The sequence below is a fragment of the Petaurus breviceps genome, unplaced genomic scaffold, assembly GCF_028583685.1.
Source record: "Petaurus breviceps papuanus isolate PSGF00001 unplaced genomic scaffold, PetGlider_PUasm1.0 90977, whole genome shotgun sequence".
Lineage (NCBI taxonomy): Eukaryota > Metazoa > Chordata > Mammalia > Diprotodontia > Petauridae > Petaurus > Petaurus breviceps.
The window spans coordinates 42,042,653-42,061,262 of NW_027187391.1; the positions used below are offsets into that span (position 1 = coordinate 42,042,653).

Sequence of the window (18,610 nt, forward strand, 5' to 3'; positions counted from 1 at the left end):
CAAGAAAGATGTGGGTTGATGAGAAAAAAATATAATATATACAAAATGAAAATGTATTGGGGAAATTAATTTAGTTTATAGGGACTTATTTATAGAGATTGTTCAAAGACTTCAGTGAAGTCTTTAAATAATCAAGGCTCTAAATACAAAACATAAACATTTAAAATAAAAAAAACAAAATTTTAAATAATACTTCTCGAATTAAGAAGAAATAGATGTTAATGAAAATGTGACTGTTTTATATAATAAACAAAGAAAAAAGGGAAAATTAAGATGAGTACATGAGAGAATAATGTACATGAGAGAATAATGCTCAGGGAGAAAGGAGAGCATCTGTCCTCAACAAAGAGAGCTGACTAACCTAAAGAGACGCGTTGCCCGTCTAAAACAAGAATTTTGATTTCGGTGTTCTTAATCGGATTTAGATGATTAGTGACAACAAAAGATTTTGAATTATTATTCAATTTGTGACAAAGAAAGAGAAATCTAACAATTGTAATGCTAAATGTAAACCGAATTCTTTAGTAAAAAGAACACATTCTAGAATGGCATAAAATAGGATCTGACAATATGTTATTTTTCATTTGAGTTAGATAACTTGGTATTTAATATGAAATGTATTATAAACTTTGCCATGCTATTACAAAAATCACAAAAAAACAAGAATAATATGGAAAATATCAAAGTCAAATTTTAACCAGAAAGTTTTAGAAAAGATAATCGAAGATATTTTGTTATGCTAAAAGTTTCTATTCAAATGAGAGAAAGTTGATTTAAAATATGGATGTGCCTAATAATTTTGCAGTAAAATTCATGAAAGAAAAGCTGAGGGTATTACAAGAAGGAATAGCAAAAAATAAAATAAATCATAGTGAGATTTCAACACACCACTATCAGAATAGGGCAAATCTAAAGAGAAGACAGATAAGAAAGAAAATACAGAGCCCAATAGAGTACTAAACAAACTAGATGGGGGTAGAACCAAGATGGCAGAACACAGGCAGCAACCCAGTTGAACTCTCCCACCATTTCTTTCCAAACTACTTTAAAATAACTCCCCAAATCAAATTTTGGAGTGACAGAGTTAACAAAAGGTCAGAGTGAGACATTTTCCCAGCCTGAGATGACTTAGGAGGTTAACAGGAGAGGCCCAGAGTGTAGCATCACTGGCTTGGAGGCCACTATGAAAACAGCAGCAGCAGCAACTTTTGGAGCTCTCAGCCTAGAGACAGTAAGGGGATCAGACAACTGGTCAGGAGATTACAGGGGATCCTTTGCTGGCACTGGGTGCAGCTGGTGCTGATTGGTGACTCTACTGCTCATATGCAATTCTGGTTTGAAGATTCAGAGCAGTGAGGAGTGCTTCTGGTTGGTCACAAAAGTGCTGGGGCCTTAGTCTCAGTTTCAAGGCAGAAAGGAGTATTAGTGCTTATGGCTACAAGGGGGCAGGAACCCTTCTTGGGTACAGACAAAGAACTGAGACTAGGAGATAGTAGTAATTATACCTCTCCCCAAATCACACCACCTTGAAAGCACTGAAAATGTGCAAACCCTCAGAGCTGGCTCTAAAAATGGCAGCATGAAAAAGCCTGAAGCTTGGGGCAGTAGCTTCCCACCCCAAGGTAAGCAGAACTCAACTTTAACATAAAGTTCAAAGTCAAGAAATATGTTAGAAAAACTGAGCAAATGACAAAAAAAGAGCTCGACCATTAAAAGGCTGCTATGATGACAGGGAAGACTAAGATATAAACTCTGAAGAAAATAATACTGTGAAAGCAGCTATAAGGAAAGCCTCAGAGAAAAATGCGAATTGGACCCATTCCCAGCAAGAATTCTTGAGTTTAAAAAAAAAAGAGATGAGATAAGAGTTGTGGAGGAAAAATTGGGAAAATAAATGAGAGTGATGCAAAAAAATATATTAAAAATGACATGGAAAAAGAGGCACAAAAAATAATGATAAAACTAAAAGCTTTGGGCAACTAGGTGGCTCAGTGAATAGATTATCAGCCCTGGAGTCCAGAGGACCTGAGTTCAAATCCGGCCTCAGACACTTAACACTTGCTAGCTGTGTGACTTTGGGCAAGTCACTTAACCCCAATTGCCCTGCCCTTTCAGTCCTTCAAAAAGCAAAAAATACCCCAAAACAACAACAAAAAAAGAACACCTTAAGAAAACAGAATTGGCCTAATGGTAAAAGAAACATAAAAATTCAATACAGAAAAGTACTCCTTAAAAAGCAGAATTGACTAAATGGAAAAATAAGAACCAGGAAAACCATTTACATAATAATCATAATAGTGTAAAGGAAAATAACATGGAAAGACCTCAGAATTTTGGTCAAGGCAGTGACCATGATTTCAGAGAAATTGATGGTGAAACATACTTCCCACCAAATAGGTATAGAAGGAGGCATACATTTCTAGACATGGCCAATGTATTGACTTGTTTTACTTGACCATACTTATTTGTTACAAGGAAGAGTGTAGGGAATGTAGGGAGCTATAAACCATTGGGAAATTAAAATGATGTAAAAAAAAAACATTGGAAAAACATTTTTTTTAAAGGAAGACTCATTGAAGAGGGTGAGGAAGGATACACTGGGAAATGTAGAGAATATGGAAACAAGCTATCAATAAAATTGATTTTTTCAATAAAGGAAGTTTTTTTTTTCCAAACTCTCAAACTAGATGCAATTGCTATATGCTAGAGAGCTTAATGGGGAGAAAAAAAGTACAGATTTTTCTAAGAAAAAATGGAATATCCAGAAGCATTGATAACATACTGACTCACAAAGAAGTAGAGGTAGATGTGGAAAAGAAGAGATCATATACATTACGTTTACAGATCAGAATGCAATAAAGTTAATGGCAAATAATTATACAGTGCATAAAAGGAGTAGACCCATATGTAGCCAAGGTAATTTTATTAAACATTAATAATATAAAATTAAGAATATGTAATATATATATACATATATATAAAGAATATGTAATATAAAATATAAACAAATTTCCTGAGCAAAAGAAGAAAGTATAAGAATAATAGCATCATTATATAAAAGATTATTACAATACATACATGACATTTCAAAATCTTATGAGATGCAGCCAAAGCAGTACTCAGAGGTAAATTTAAAGCATGAATGCCAAGATCAAAAAGTTGAATCTATACTTAAAAAAAAAACCTAGAAAATGAACAAAGCAATACACTAACAGAAAAAGAGAAATAAATAAAAAAGCAGAATTTAATCAGTTGAAATACACAAATTCAAATGGTAAATCCAAAAATTTTTTAAAAAGAGAGGAGAATTTAGTCCATATGATCAAAATGAAAAGGCGAAAGAAGAGTTCATACGAGCAAAGAAATTAAGAAAATGATAAAAAAAAGTACTATACATGGCTCTGACCTATAAACCAAAAAAATCTAAAAGAAATTCATGATGACTTAGATATAAAGTACAAATATTAGCAAAATAAGATGTGGAAAATGTAAATGGATACATCTGAGTAGAAATTGGTATAGTGCTGTCTTGCAAAAAAAAAAATATAACACAAGGTTCAGAGAGATTCATATGCAAATTTCACCAAACTCTTAAAGAACAAGTAACTCAAATAGTATAGGACCTATGCTCTAGTATAGAAACTATTTCAGTATGGAGAGAAGATGGTAGACTAGCAATTTCCTTCGGCAAGGCAAATATGGTTTTGATCACTAAGCCTGACGAGACAAGGCTAAGAGAGAAAATTATGGACCTCTATCATTGATAAATATTAATGTGAAGATATTAAAATACCCCAAAATAGAATTCAGCAGTACATAAAAAATTAACCAGAATGACTAAGAAGTATTTATAACTGGAGTGCAAGGATGGCTTACTAGCAAGGGAATGATTCATGTAATAAATCTTATCAGCAGAGAAAAATAAGAAGACTGTAATTTTATCATTAGATATAGAGAAAGCTTTTGATAAAATGTAGCATGGCAAAGGGTAGCTAGGAAAGGCTTCTTACACAAGTTGAGAAGGTGAGATTTCAGTTGGGACTTGAAGGAAGCCTGAGAAGCCAGGAGATGGGAATGAGGAGGGAGAGTATTCCACGTAGTGAAAATGTTCTAAGAGGGGTGATGTTCTGTGGAAGAAACAGCAAGGCCAGCATCATTGGAAGGAATATTTAGTGGAATGGAGTAATGTATTAGAAGATTGGAAAAATAGGAGGAGATAAGGTTATGAAAGAGAATTTATTAACAGAGGATTTTAGACAGGGTGTCCCAAAATCTCAGTGCAGTTTCAAGCTTTGCTGTTGTTCAGTTGTTTCCAACTTTTTGTGACCCCATTCGATGTTTTCTTGGCAAAGATACTGGAGTGGTCTGCCATTTCCTTCTCCAGTTTATTTTACAGATGAGAAAACTGAGGCAAAGAGGGTTAAGTGACTTGCCAAGGGTCACATAGCTAGTGTCTGAGGCCAGATTTGAACTCAGGTCCTCCTGACTCCAGGGCTGGTGCTGTATTCACCGCGCCACCTAGCCACCCCTACCTAAGCCTTTTTTTTTTTTTTTTTTGCCTTTTGGAGGGCAATTGGGGTTAAGTAACTTGCCCAAGGTTACACGGCTAGTTTTTGTGTGTGTGTGTGTGTGTGGGTGTTAAGTCTGAGGCCGGAACCAAACTTGGGTCCTCTTGACTCCACGGCCGGTGCTTTACTCACTGCGCCACCTAGCCACCCCTCCTACCTAAGCTTTAATGAAGCTTAAATATCTAATTCTTGAGGTACTAGGAAGCCACTGGAGTTTTTTGAATAGGGGGATGGGGTCACATTGTCAGACCTGGGCTTTAGGACCATCACTTTGATAGCTGAATAGAGAACGGACAGGAATGTGTAGAGACTCAAGGCAGGGAGATGAGCCAGCAGACTATTGCAAAGGGCCTGGACCAGGAGTATCAGAGACAGAGGAGAGAAAGGATGTATATAAGAGATGTAGAATCAAGAGGACTTGGCACCAGATTGGATGTGGAGGGAGGGCTGACACCTAGGTTGTGAGCCTGGGTAACTGAGAGCCCAGTTGTACCCTTTTTATTATTTTTGTTTTTGCTTTTTGGAGGCCAGTTGGGGTTAAGTGACTTGCCCAAAGTCACATGGCTAGTAAGTGTGTCAAGTATTTGAGGTTGGATTTGAACTCAGGTCCTCCTGACTCCATGGTGGTTGCTCTATTCACTGTGCCACCTAGCCACCCGGCCCAGTGCTACCCTTAAGAGTAATAGGGAAGTTTGGGAGAGGGCAGGGTATTTTTGGTGGGGGAGGGAGGAAGATGATGAATTTAGTTCTGGATATGTTGAATTTAAAATGTCTTTGTAACATCCAGTGTAAGATGTCCAGTGAGAAGGTGGAGATATGAGGCTGGAGGTTAGGGCCATATAAGAACTGAGCATCACCTGCATAGAAATGATCATTGAATCTATGGGTGGCTATGAGTTCATCACATGAAATAGTATAGAGGAAGAAGAGAAAAGGGTCTAGGACAGAACCTTGGGCGACACCCATTGTTGTTGGTAAAATGACCTGGATAATATTCAGTAAAGGAGACTTAGAAGAAAAAGCAGCACCATGAAAACCTAGCAGAGGTGGGGAACCTGCAGCTCTATAGGTCCTCAAGTGTGGCCCTTTGACTGATTCCAAACTTCAAAAGGCCACATGTGGCCTCGAGGTCACAGGTTCCCCACCCCTGAGAGAGAAGATAGTGCCAAAGAGGAGAGGGTCATTGATATTGTGCCTGTTTTCCCCCAGCTCCTTCTACATTTGTCATTTTTTTCTTTTGTCATCTTTGCCTGCCTCATGGGTATGAAGTAGAATCTCAAAATTGCTTTAATTTCTATATCTCTAATTATTAGTGATTTATAGTGGTAGGTTAGGTATAATGAGTTCAGTGAGTGGCAGAGGGCCAAGGTTGAAATCATGGTGACATGAGAGAGGCATTTCAAGGCCTTTAGCTCTTGGGACTGGGCTGCCCCAAGGAAGAGAAGATGTTTGCCCAGGGCTAGGAGGGTTCTATCAGTGCAGCAGGGTCTGCCCCAGACTGGAACAGAGTGGGGAATAGGGCCACTTGAGATGAAGCAAGGCAAGGCATGTCCATGAAGGTCCATTTCTTCCTGGATATGCATCTACTTTCCCTCCCCCTCCCCCCATCTCTGGAACTTTTCTTTTATTTGAAGCTTTGCCCTCCTGAACTGCTGAAACTTTCCCACCGAGAAAGCAGGGTGATCTTTGGTTCAGGGTGAGCCTGGAAGGATTAAAGGCCCCTGTCCCTGCTTAGCTGCTTGGCATTGCCATTTATCATTAGACTAATTACTGTTGCATTGGAAGGGTCAGTTCCCTGTGATGATATATTCACAATGTGGCTAAAGAGGCAGGACTGAGAGTCAGAAAGCCTGGGTACTAGTCCCTGCTCTGACGTTAACTCTGGGTCTATTTCCTTCTCCATAAAATGAGGGAGTTGGCCCAGGTGTTCTCTGAGATCTCTTAAAATTCTAATGGTCCATAAGTTTTGGAGATTAGGCTCCCCTTGATTCCACCTCAATTCTGGTAAAGCTTTATTTAATCTTTGCATCCTTGCCCAAGTCACCTCGCCTCTTGGGTGCCTCAGTTTCCTCTTCTGTAAAATAAAAGGGTTAAATTAGATAATTCTTCAGGTTCCATCCTGCTCTAACATACTACTTTGAGGTTTCGAGAGTGAGAGTTTGGATTGAGCTTCAAACCCTCTTTCAAAGCCTCTACCTGTTTTTGGTAACGGATACCATTCGCCTCCCTCCCCCACATACAAACCCAACACCCACAGTGATAAAGCTTCTCTGACGCCAGGTGTGCCAAGTATAAAGAAGCAATTGCTGTTAGCACTTGGCTATCAAGAAAAATTGGTTTAAATAGGAATCTGCCAAATGACTTGATTCTCTAGCACATGCCTGGTTGTATCTAGTAGTTTCTGCACCCCACCCCACCCCCACCTGGTAGCATTTGCAGGATCACATGAGAGAGCTTTGCCTTCTGCTTTTCCGTGGAAAGGTTTTGCAGTGTTTGCCCCAAGTGAAAAAAAAATTCGTGTTTTTAGCTTTGTTGAAGAAGTAACTGGGTCAGCTAGATGGTTGGGCCCGGAGTCAGGAAGACTCATCTTTCTGAGCTCAGAATCTGGCTGTAGACACTTAGTAGCTGTGTGACCCTGGGCAAGTCACTTAACCCTGTTTGCCTGGATTTTTCTCTGTAAAATGAACTGGAGAAAGAAAGGCAAACCATTTCAGTATCTTTGCCAAGAAAACGCCAAATGGGGTCATAAATAGTTGGACACGATTGAAAAACAATTAAATAACAATGGTTGAATAGGTTTTTCTAAGAAGGAAGTGAGCTCACAATGATTGGACTTAGACAAGTAAAACATGGAATTTCAGAGTTGATCCTGCTTATTTTCAAGCAAGAGAAAGTAGATGGTACAGTGGACAGAGCGCCAGGCCTGGAGTCAGGAAGATTCATCTTCCTGAGTTCAAATCTGACCTCAGACCCTTACTAGATGTGTGACCCTGGACAAGTCACTTATCCCTGTCTGCCTCAGTTTCCTCACCTGTAAAATGAGCTGGAGAAGGAAATGGCAAACCACTCCAGTGCCTTTGCCAAGAAAACCCCAAATTAGGGTCATGAAGAGTCAGGGCATGAAATAACTGAACAACAAGAAGCGGCATTCAAGAAAAATGTTGGGGGCAGCCAGGTAGCACAGCGAGTAAGGGCACCAGCTCCAGTGTTGGGATGACCTGGGGATCAAATCTGGGCTCAGATACTTAGCACCACACCCAGAAATAACTGGCCATGTAACCTTGAGCAAGTTACTTAACCCCAATTGCTTTAAAAAAAAAAAAAAGAAAAATGTTGGCTATTTCACTGACTGGCTTTGTTCGGGCCAGCCCTTCAGGAGCAAGAGCTTGGCATTTGCTATCCCTCACTGTTAAGACTTACCCCAGACTCCTGAAAGGTGCTTCATGCTGATGGTGCAGGCAATACAGTGAAATTCTCTTGCCTCTTTCTGCTTGTATATATCAGCAGATAGTGGTTTTAACCTCTCCCTTTGTAGAAACTCTCAGTGATCAGCGCTCTATTCACTGAACCATCTAGCTGCCTTAGCTGCTTCTTCAACAAAGCTAAAAATAATGATTTTTGTTTTACTTGGGGAAAATACTGCAAAACTTCACCATAGGGAAACAGAAGGCAAGGCTCTCTCATGTGATCCTGCAGATGCCACCAGGTGGGGTGGGGTGGGGTGTAGAAACTACTAGTTACAACAAGGTGTATGCTGGAGAATCAAGCCATTTGGCAGATTCCTGTTTAAACCAATTTTTCTTGATAATCAGTGCTAATAACACTTGCTTCTTTACACTTGGCACACCTGGCATCAGAGAAGTCTGATTGCTGTGTGTGTTGGGTCTGTATGTGGGAGGATATTTCTCAAGTTTCTCAAATTCAAATGGATCCTTAATTAAAAGTAGAATCCTATTAGTTGAAATATAGGTTTCATCCCCCCTTCTACCTCAATTGGCTTATTTTAAAAGCTGTGTGGTTTATAATCAATTTTTCTCAGTACCCACAAGACTAAAAGTTGCAGAGAAAGTCCTGACCTTCATTGTTAGAGGCAATTCTTCATTCCTGATGCAAAAGTTCCCTATACTAATGAAATCACAAGTCCAATCCCTATCCCTCTCTATACATATATACATAGGTACATACACATTTTTTCCCCCTTCCAATAGTCATTCTTAGGTTAGCCTATATTTGGATAAAGTAGGGTTTTTTGGAAGCCTGTGTGTGTGTGTATTTGAATCTCAACTATCTGTCTGTCTATCTATCTATCTATCTACACACAATATATATGTAGATGTAGATGTACACACACACATATATTTGTAAATAATATTTATTTTTTCCAATTACATGTAACAATAGTTTTCAACAATCCTTTTTATAAGATTTTGTGTTCCAAAATTTTCTCCCATCCTTTCTCCCCACCCCCTTCCTTAAGATAGCAAGCAATCTAATCAATCTAATATATTTTTAAACAATACCTTTTTCTTTTGTGTAATTGAGCATGCTTTCTTTGGCCAGTTAGTGCAACTTAAGTAACTTAGGTTTTATGCTTTATTTTGATTTTTTTTTAAAGTGCAATTTTGGGGCAGCTAGGTGGTACAGTGAATGGAGCACCTGCCTTGGAGTCAGGAGGACCTGAGTTCAAATCCAGCCTCAGACACTTGACACACCCTACTAGTTGTGTGACCTTGGGCAAGTCACTTAGCCCCAATTGTGTTGCCTTCCCCCTTCAAAAAAATTAAAAAAAAATGTAAAAGTGCAATTTGTACAATAATAATGCAAAATTTCTTGTGACATTTATGTGTGGCTGTCATAATGCCAGGAAGGCAATAGTTTTTTTTGAAGGGCTGTGAGGATATGTACTTCCATTCTATTGATAGGGAATAGGAAATCATTGAATTGGAGTAAAGGGTGGGGGAAGTTGTATTGAATGACTTCTGGATTCCTTTAAGCTTTAAATCAATGTCTTCATAAGTATCTCTAAGTCTTATAAATGTCTCCTTATCTGTCAACTATACCCGCAACAGGGTTCTTTTGAAAGAGTTTTGATTCTGGAGTCAGAAGAACTGGGTCAAACCCTGCATCTGATGCTTCCTTAGACAAAACCTTTTTTTTTTCTCTTTTTGGAGGGGGGAAGGTAGGGCAATTGGGGTTAAGTGACTTGCCTAAGGTCACACGGCTAGTTTTGTGTTGAGTGTCTGAGGCCACAATTGAACTCAGGTCCTCCTGACTCCAGGGCCAGTGCTCTATTCACTTGCACCATCTAGCTGCCCCCTTACACAAAACATTTAACTCCTCTGAGCCTCAGTCTACCCAATTGTGGGAGTTGGTCTATATGGCTCCCAGGTCCCATCCATACTAGGGGCTGGGGGAAGAACATAAACACTGACCCAAAAGAGAGCAACTCATGGAGATAGGTTCCATGTTTCCCATGAGAAAAGAGTTTCATGGTAGGGCCTGGCCTATTTTAAATAATAATAAATATAGACAGCAACATGGCTTAGTGGATGTAGAACTGGTTTTAGAGGTAGGTTAGACCTGGGTTCAAGTCTTGCCTGTGTGATAGAGGGTAATTCACTTCATCTCAATACTCTTGGCCAGAGATGTTAAATATGCAGCTTGTAACATTCCTCAGTATGTTCAAATGTAATTGGGAAATATTTAATGAAATAAAAATACTGTACAAGGTGCATAATTTTAATTTGTGGGTTGTCAAACATGTGCCTTCAGGGATCTGTTTCTATTTGAATTTGACACCACTGCTTTAGGCAACTTTCTACCTCCATTGGCTGATCTGCATTGATAGAAGCAGCTTCCCTTAAGGGAATTCCTTGAACCCATAAAATCACAGGTACAGTGCTGCTGTTCCCTAAATAGTAAGAAGAAGAAACCTTCACTTCCCAGCAAATGTAATACGCCGTACACCACAAATGTTCATTGTAGACCGATGATCCACTACTTTTCCTGTTGCAGAGAGGTATGTCTCACAGTTCAGTTCTGTCTTTATCCTTCTAATTTAACTCATCCAGGTCATTAAAAAATGTTTCATTCTTAAGAATTAAGGAATCCTGGCTCCCTCCCTCTGCTAATCAATATATAATGTTCCTTTCTTTTATTGAATGCATCAGTTCTTTTTCAAATTTGAAATAGGGGATATTGGAAGGATGAGAAATGTTAAAGTACTCTATAAATGTAAATTATTAATAGATCAGATCAGATTTCTATTTTTATGTCCAGCTTGAGTTGGAAAGTCAAAATCCCCTCTGCACATTTGTAGGGAAATGGCTCCACACTGCTCCCTAATGTGTTGCTCAGTGATAAACTGCAGGGACCCCAATAGCTTCCAGATCCTTATCATACCACCTACCCAGAAACCTGGTAGGTTTGAAGGAAACAAATTTTTTTTTTAAGCAATTGGGGTTAAGTAACTTGCTCAAGGTTACAAGGCCAGTTATTATTTCTGGGTGTGTGGTGCTGAGTATCTGAGCCCAGATTTGATCCAGGTCATCCCGACACTGGAGCCGGTGCTCTTACTCTGAGCCACCTGGCTGCCCCGAAACAAACTTTTTTCACAGCTGTAAAAATCATAGCAAAGTAGGACAGCATCTTCATCTCCTTCTGAAATAAATTCCAAAGCTCTTTTCTCCCCCTCTTGGGAAGACCTATTTATCCTTTATTTTATCTTTATCTGTGGCCTCGAGGCCACATGTGGTCTTCTGGGTCCTTGGGTGCATCTTTTTGACTGAGCCCAGTTTTGCAGAACAAATCCTTTTTTTAAGGGGATTTGTTCTGTGAAGTTTGAATTCAGTCAAAAGGCTGCACTTGAGGACCTAGAGGACCACATGTGGCCTCAAGTCCCCAGGTTCCCCACTCCTGGTTTAGCACAATGTCTGGCTCATGGTAGGTATTTATTAAATGCCTGTTGATTGATTTGTTGATGACCTGCTAATTTACTTTATTTCTTCCAGTTGCTGGTTGGTATTATGGCCTTTCTGACCGGAATGTTAACACTGATGCTCCCTGAAACTCTTGGGAAACCTTTGACCAACAGTTGGGAGGAAGCAGAAAAACTAGGAGGGAAGAAAGTAATTGCTCCTGCCAAAATGTTTCCCACAGTAAATAATATGGACTCAGGGAAAATAGAGATGATTCATCAAGGGGCAGCTGGTGCTCATGGGTAGAAGTGTTTATATGTAAGCTATCATTTGAAAAATCATTAACCATTAATGCCACTTAATTAGAACCCCTTTCCTACATATTTTAAATTTTATAAGGAATTTTGGAAACTATTTTCTATGAATAAATAAATTTTATAAAAACACCGTCCTGCTTGCTAATAGATTAAACATATGCAAACACTTTTAGTTTGTTTCTTTAATTGATTTATTGCTAGTAGGAAGGGGATATGTTTCCCCTTTGTAATTTCCCCTCCCCCATTTCTCCTTCTCCTTCTTTACTTTTTGAGCTTTCTTTTGACTTTTTTTATTACTTTTTGAGCTTTAAGATTTTTTTTCTTAAATGCTTTCTTAGATAATAAATTCATTTTGAGGACGGCTTTAAAGCTGTAATAGTGATGTAATAATAATGTCACTTATATGGCATCTTTAGCTTTCTAAGTGCTTTGCAAATGCTATCTCTTTTTTTATCCTCACAACAATTCTGGCAAATAATTTGCTCAGAGTCACACAGGCAGTTCATTGTTGAAGTGATAGAGTGAGTGCCAGGCCCTGGAGTCAGGAAGACCCATCTTAATTTCAAATCTGACCTCAGACACTTACTGTGTGACCCTGGGCAAGTTACTTAACCCTGTCTGCCTCAGTTTCCCCATCTGAAAGAATGAGCTGGAGAAGGAAATAGAAAACCAATTTTCCTTACCAAGAAAACCCCAAATGGGGTCATGGAGAGTAGGACAAGATTGAAATAACAACAGCAATTCCTTCCTAAGGAAATATAAGTGCAGATGGCAGAAAAACATCAAGAGTCACACAGTTCAGTTAAGCATCTGAGGCTGAATTTGAACTCAGGTCTTCCTGCCTCCCTGTCGCCACTTATCTGCACAGCAACTGGGAGTGGAACAAGTTTGTTTGGCTGTTTTGTTCTCGATCAACAGAGAATGAAATATGACAGGTCCCTTTGTTTTAAGTTCAGTCAAGGTGTCCTGATCCCCGCACTATGCTTGTGGGTTTCCAGTCCTGTGGGTGGTTTGCTTTTGAATTTGAAAGCCCTATTCTGTGATTTTTATCATGTAATTAATGACTGAGTGAACTTGCCAATTCTCCCTTTATCTTCCAACCAGGTTTCCCCCATGAGTCTCTTTCACAAGCCAAGTTCTCTTTGAAGTTGGTGACAATTTAGTGCTTCAAAGAACTCTGCAAGTTTTCACTGCAAAATCAGAGTTTGGGGTCAGCATGCTGAATGAACTAATGTCAATTTGAATATTTCTAAGGGTTTTTGTTCTTGCCGATTTGAGTGAAGATGTCATTCCTTTTTCATGTTTGTTTTTTTTTTCCTTTCCTCAATTCTGGCTGGATTTTAAAACTTACATTACCATCCCAACCCTTTCAATTCCATCATTACTATAATTGCATTTTAATCCTTTTTTGCTAGGACTGAGGCGCAGATTTTCTCCCAGGTGTATTTATTTGCAGCTGTTGGTGGTTTTCTTGATCATCAGGGACTGATTCTTTTATCTTTAGCTAATTGAGTAGAGAGACAAAGCTATTGGATGTATTCTAAGTGAAGTAGAGGGTTGAAAATTTATGCAGCTTGTTTGGTTGTCTGGGAAATTCAGGTGTTCAGGCTACTGAGAAAGAAAATGGTAGCTTTTTAAAACATCATCAGCACTGACTTGTTCTCATATTAAATAATGAACGGAGATAGAACCTTCATTTTTAAGTACTGCTTTTCCCTAAGCATCTCTGTAAGATGGGAAGTACAAGCATATTATTATCTCTATTTTTATGGATGGAAGAACTGAGGCTTAGGTAGTTTAAGTGATTTGTCCTGGTTTATACTGCAAACATTTTTACTAGAGCTCAAGCCTACATATTTTGGGACCAAGACTTGGCTTTCCTGGGTAAATGCTGAACTCTCCATTTCTTCATTTAAACTTTTAAAAAAATTAGTTTCTCCTGTGCAAATGAAGGTGTCCTCTTATTTCTACTTTTTAAAAAAATATCTTTCATTTTTCTTTCATTATCAGTCGGTTTTTTATTTTCATTGTTCTATGTCCTTTGTCAGTCTCACTACGCTGACAGAAACATCTCATTATTGGTCACCTTCCATCATATCATTGATTTCCACTTAACCTGAAGCAGCAGGCTGGGAAAAGGACAACTGACAACCATTCGCTCATCGGTGGAGATCTGCCATCATTTTTCAGTGATCTGGTTCAATTGAACAGTCTTAAAGCCACAACGGTATAATGTTACATACCCTGAGAGTGTCCTGACCTAAGAGGGAGTTATTCAGGTGACTCGAGACTGGTCTCAAAATCACAGCAAAGCTATAATGACTAAGGCAGTTAGGGGTGAGGTGGGAGGAGGTATTGTTAAGCTGCGACATTTTGTTGGTGGTGTTGATCACACATTCTTTATTTGACACTTTGATACTAAATTCATTGGGTAGAAACAAGAAGAGATGGTATAGTGAATGTATGTCATTGTACCTCAGAATCAGAAGGACCTGAGTGTGACTCCTAGTTCTTGATATTTTCAAGCTGGAAGACCCAGAGAAAATCACTTAATCTCAACAGGCCTCAGGCAACTCTCTGAAACAGTAAGTTGTCCATGAGTTGAGATCTTCCTAGGGTGGGAGTCCACAAATATATCACAAAAAAATCCATGTGAAGTTACTCTTAACTGTTTCAAATGTAAAAAAAAAAAAAATATATATATATATATATACACACACACACACATATACAATACACATGCATCCACATATATACATACACATATAAACACACATGTCTATATATTACATAGATATAACACACACATATTTTCATTTTTGGGTCCAGACCTGTGATTTCATCAATGTGGGAAATTCATTTGGAAACTTCTTTTGCTAACACAGATCATCCATAACTTAGTCTTACAAAGCTGCCTAAGTTACAACAGTTTAAGTGACTTACTTAAAGCTGGTATGTATCAGAGGTTTGGGTTGAACCAAGGTCTTTGTGCCTTTAAGACCAGCTCTCTTCACACAATGTATGCTGCTTCTCTCAATGTTATATTTCAAGTTCAGAAAATTCTTATGTTTACTTGAACCTATTCTTTCTAAAATAAAAGACTTGAGAAATGGAAATGTTGAGCTATTTTTATAAATGTATACACACAGACATATAGATAAACACAAACATTATATATATAGGCACATAGACATATAAAATTAAAAAAAATCTTTCTACAATAAGACTCGAAAAGTGGAAATGTTGAGCTATTTTAAAATCTCTATATACACACACATATAGACAAGCATATGAACACACAAAAATACATGCACCTACATATACATATATCTTATGTATTACATACACAAGAGCAGCTAGGTATGCAGTAGATAAAGTACCAGGCCTGAAATCAGGAAGACTCATCTTCCCCATTTCAAATCCGGACTCAGACACTTACTAGTTATGTGACCCTGGACATAGACCCTGTTTGCCTCTTTCTTCATCTGTAAAATGAACTGGAAAAGGAAAAGGCAAACCACTACAGTATCTTTGCCAAGAAAACCCCAAATGGGGTCACAAAGAGTCAGACGTGACAGAAACAAATGAACAATAACAAATACATATACAGTATAAACTTCATCCTATCTTAGTATAGTGATTTCCTTCATACAGATGGATAATGCAATTCCTCTATGCCTTAGGTGACAGTCTTAAACAGTGCTGTAACTGAAAAAGAAATGCACCATCCTTCTGATAACCTGCTGAGTTCCCTTGAATTTAATGAGGTTGGTCAAACAATAGGTATACAGTCCATCACTTAGCCCACCTTCAGGTTAGTAAGCATTGCCAGGACTTGCCTGAAATCAGAGTGGGACCTCAGTAAAGGGTGTATGTGTTTGTATACCCACATACATGTGTATTTTATATGAAGCATATAAATAAAAAGCAATTATTTTCAGTAGAAGGAGTTCTTAAGTTGGGGTGTATGGTGTGTGTGAACATTTTTTTTAACTTGATAACTGTATTTTGATAGAATTAACTTTATAACCCTTTTCATTTTATTTTATGTTTTTAAAAACATTATGAGGAGTCCATAGGATTCACCAGACTGCCAAAGGTTGTATGACATACAAAAAATTTAAGAACATCATCTTTAAAAATCCCAGAATCTTAGAGTTGAAAAACGACCTTAGAAGTTATCTTTTTTCTTTTTGAATAGAATTTAATTTTTTCTAATTACATGTAAAGACAATTTTAAATATTCATCTTTTAAAATTTTTGAGTTCTGATTATTTTCCCTAAAGCAGTGAGCAATTTCACATGAGTCATATATGTGTAGTCATGTAAAACATATTTCCATATTAGTCATGTTGTTAAAGAAGAAACAGACAAAAAGAAAAAAAAAAGGAAAAAATGAAGAAATTGAAAATAGTGTGGTTTGATCTGCATTCAGACTCTATCAGTTCTTCCTCTGGATGTAGACAGTATTTTTTCATCATGAGTCCCTTGGAATTGTCTTAGATTGTTGTGTTACTGAGAAGAGCTAAGTCTATCATAGTTGATCATTGTACAATGTTGCTGTTACTTCACTTTGCATCCTGTAAGTCCAGGTTTTTCTGAAATTTACCTACTCCTCATCATTTCATTTCTTTTCTTTCTTTCTTTTTTTTTGATTTTTGGAGGGGGGAAGGGAGGGCAATTGGGGTTAAGTGACTTGCCCAAGGTCACACGGCTAGTAAGTGTTAAGTGTCTGAGGTCATATTTGAACTCAGGTCCTTCTGACTCCAGGGCTGGTGATCTATTCACTGCACCACCTAGCCATCCCTCTCATCATTTTTGATAGCACAATAGTATTCTATTACATTCAGACACCACTGCTTGTTTAGTCATTCCCCAATTGATGGGCATCACCTCAATTTCAAATTCTTTGCCACCACGAAAAGAGCTGCTATACATATTTTTGTACAAGTAGATTCTTTTTTTTTTTCTTTTTAAAAAACCTCTTTGGGAAATAGACCTAGTAGTAGTATTGCTGGGTCAAAGAGTATGCACAGTTTGCCCTTTGGGCATAGCTCCAAATTACTATTCAGAATGGTTGGATCAGTTCACAACTCCACCAACAGTGCATTAGTGTCCCAATTTTCTCATATCCTCTCCAGTATTTATTGTTTTCCTTTTCTGTTATATTAGCCAGTCTGATAGGTATGAGGTAGTATTTCAGAGTTGTTTTAATTTTTATTTATCTACTCAATAGTAATTTAGGATATTTTTTTCATATCACTATGGATAGCTTTAATTTCTTCATCTGAAAACTGCTTCTTCATATCCTTTAACCATTTATCATTTGGGGAATGACTTGTGTTCTTATAAATTTGACTCAATTCTCTATGTATTTGAGAAATGAGGGAAGGCCATCTTTTTTCAACTTGAACTAGGACCATAATCCCCTCAACAACATACTTGGTGATCCAACCTCTATTTTCAGAATTGTAGTAAAATGCATTCTACTAAGTCACGCAGCAGCTCTTCCCATTTTGGGACATTTCTAATTAATAGGGAGTTTTTCCTTATATCAAGTCTTTATTTCTCTCTGCAGCTTAGACTTATTGCTCTTTGTTCTGCCCTCTAGGGCCAAGCAGAAATCTAATCTTTCATTCACTTCAGCTACTTCCAAAAAGCTACCTCTTGGCCAGACATTCGCCCTCAGTTCCTTCAAACAGGCTTCATAAGATATATTCTCTAGTCCTTTAACACTCCTTGACCTTCTTCTTCAGGATCTACTCCAGCTTGTCCTTGTCCTTCCTATAACGTAGCTTCAAGAACTTAAATTTTTTAAAGGAATGAAATAAAAAATGTTCTTCTAACTTTAAGAAAAAGGAACATAAACTATTTAATAACTATAGAAACTCACTCCAAAAGGACAATGAGTTAAGAGATATAGAATGGAAATGAGACACAAAACAACAGAGAGAAACAAAGTGAGACACAGAGGAACCTGAAAACACTTCCCATAATGGAAGGATGTTAAAAGACGAAGGCTAAATGGATGAGATCTTTCCATAAGAAGCAACATCACCTTTTGGGATATTATTTCTAAGAGATTTTTAGAATTATTTTGTATCTTTACAGATAGAAGATAAATAATATCAGGTCTTGATGCTTGTCCTATAGCCTGAGTAAAATCAAATTGAAACAGTCCAAAAGTTTCTACCCTTATGTGTTTTGAAGGCAAACCTACAATATTTTAACCTTGGTCAACTTAGGACCATAGATTTAGGTCTAGAAGGGACCTTTAAGGTCATCTATGCCAACCTCCCTCATTTTAGAGCTCAGAAAACTGCGGCCCAAATATTATGACTTGCCCAGTGTCATTCAGGTAGTAAATATCAGAGGCAAAATTCAAACCAAGGTCCTCTGACTCCACAACCAACACTTTCTACCATGTATATATACTTCCTGGGTTTCATAAATGTGTCCTCTTTTTTTTTTTTAAACCTACCTCTTTAAAGGCTTCATTGGCAAACTCAAAACTAACATTAGCATGTTGTTCTTATGGAATAACTGAATTCTTCTGATCAATGTGATAGTTCAAAACTGTAAGATTTAGTCAATGGACATTAACTTTGAGAATCCTTTATTTAAAATTGGCTGATTTTTGGCATTTGAAAAGGCCTTTAATCTAATTTGTTTCCTGATCCACATAATAGTAGCTCTGTGCAGGGAAGGGTGAATTCAATTAATATAGATGTAGCTGGGTCTGGTGGAAAAAGTAGGAGGATTAGGGAATCAGGAGACCTTGTCTTTGTCAAGCAGTCTTCTTCCTTCA

The 18,610-nt window shown here is 37.9% G+C and overlaps 1 protein-coding gene across 2 annotated transcripts in view; it reads left to right on the forward strand.

Annotated features, from left to right (window-relative positions):
• SLC22A16 (solute carrier family 22 member 16) overlaps window positions 1-11,932 on the forward strand; it is a 61,587-nt gene extending 49,655 nt beyond the window's left edge. The window contains exons 8-9 of one of the 2 annotated variants that reach the window (XM_069077048.1): window positions 10,462-10,587; window positions 11,579-11,932. In XM_069077048.1, the coding sequence (XP_068933149.1) occupies window positions 10,462-10,587; window positions 11,579-11,791 (339 nt within the window). In that variant the 3' untranslated portion in view covers window positions 11,792-11,932. The remainder of the gene's footprint in view (window positions 1-10,461; window positions 10,588-11,578) is intronic. The other variant, XM_069077049.1, reaches the window with a different exon arrangement.
• Window positions 11,933-18,610: the final 6,678 nt, after the last annotated feature.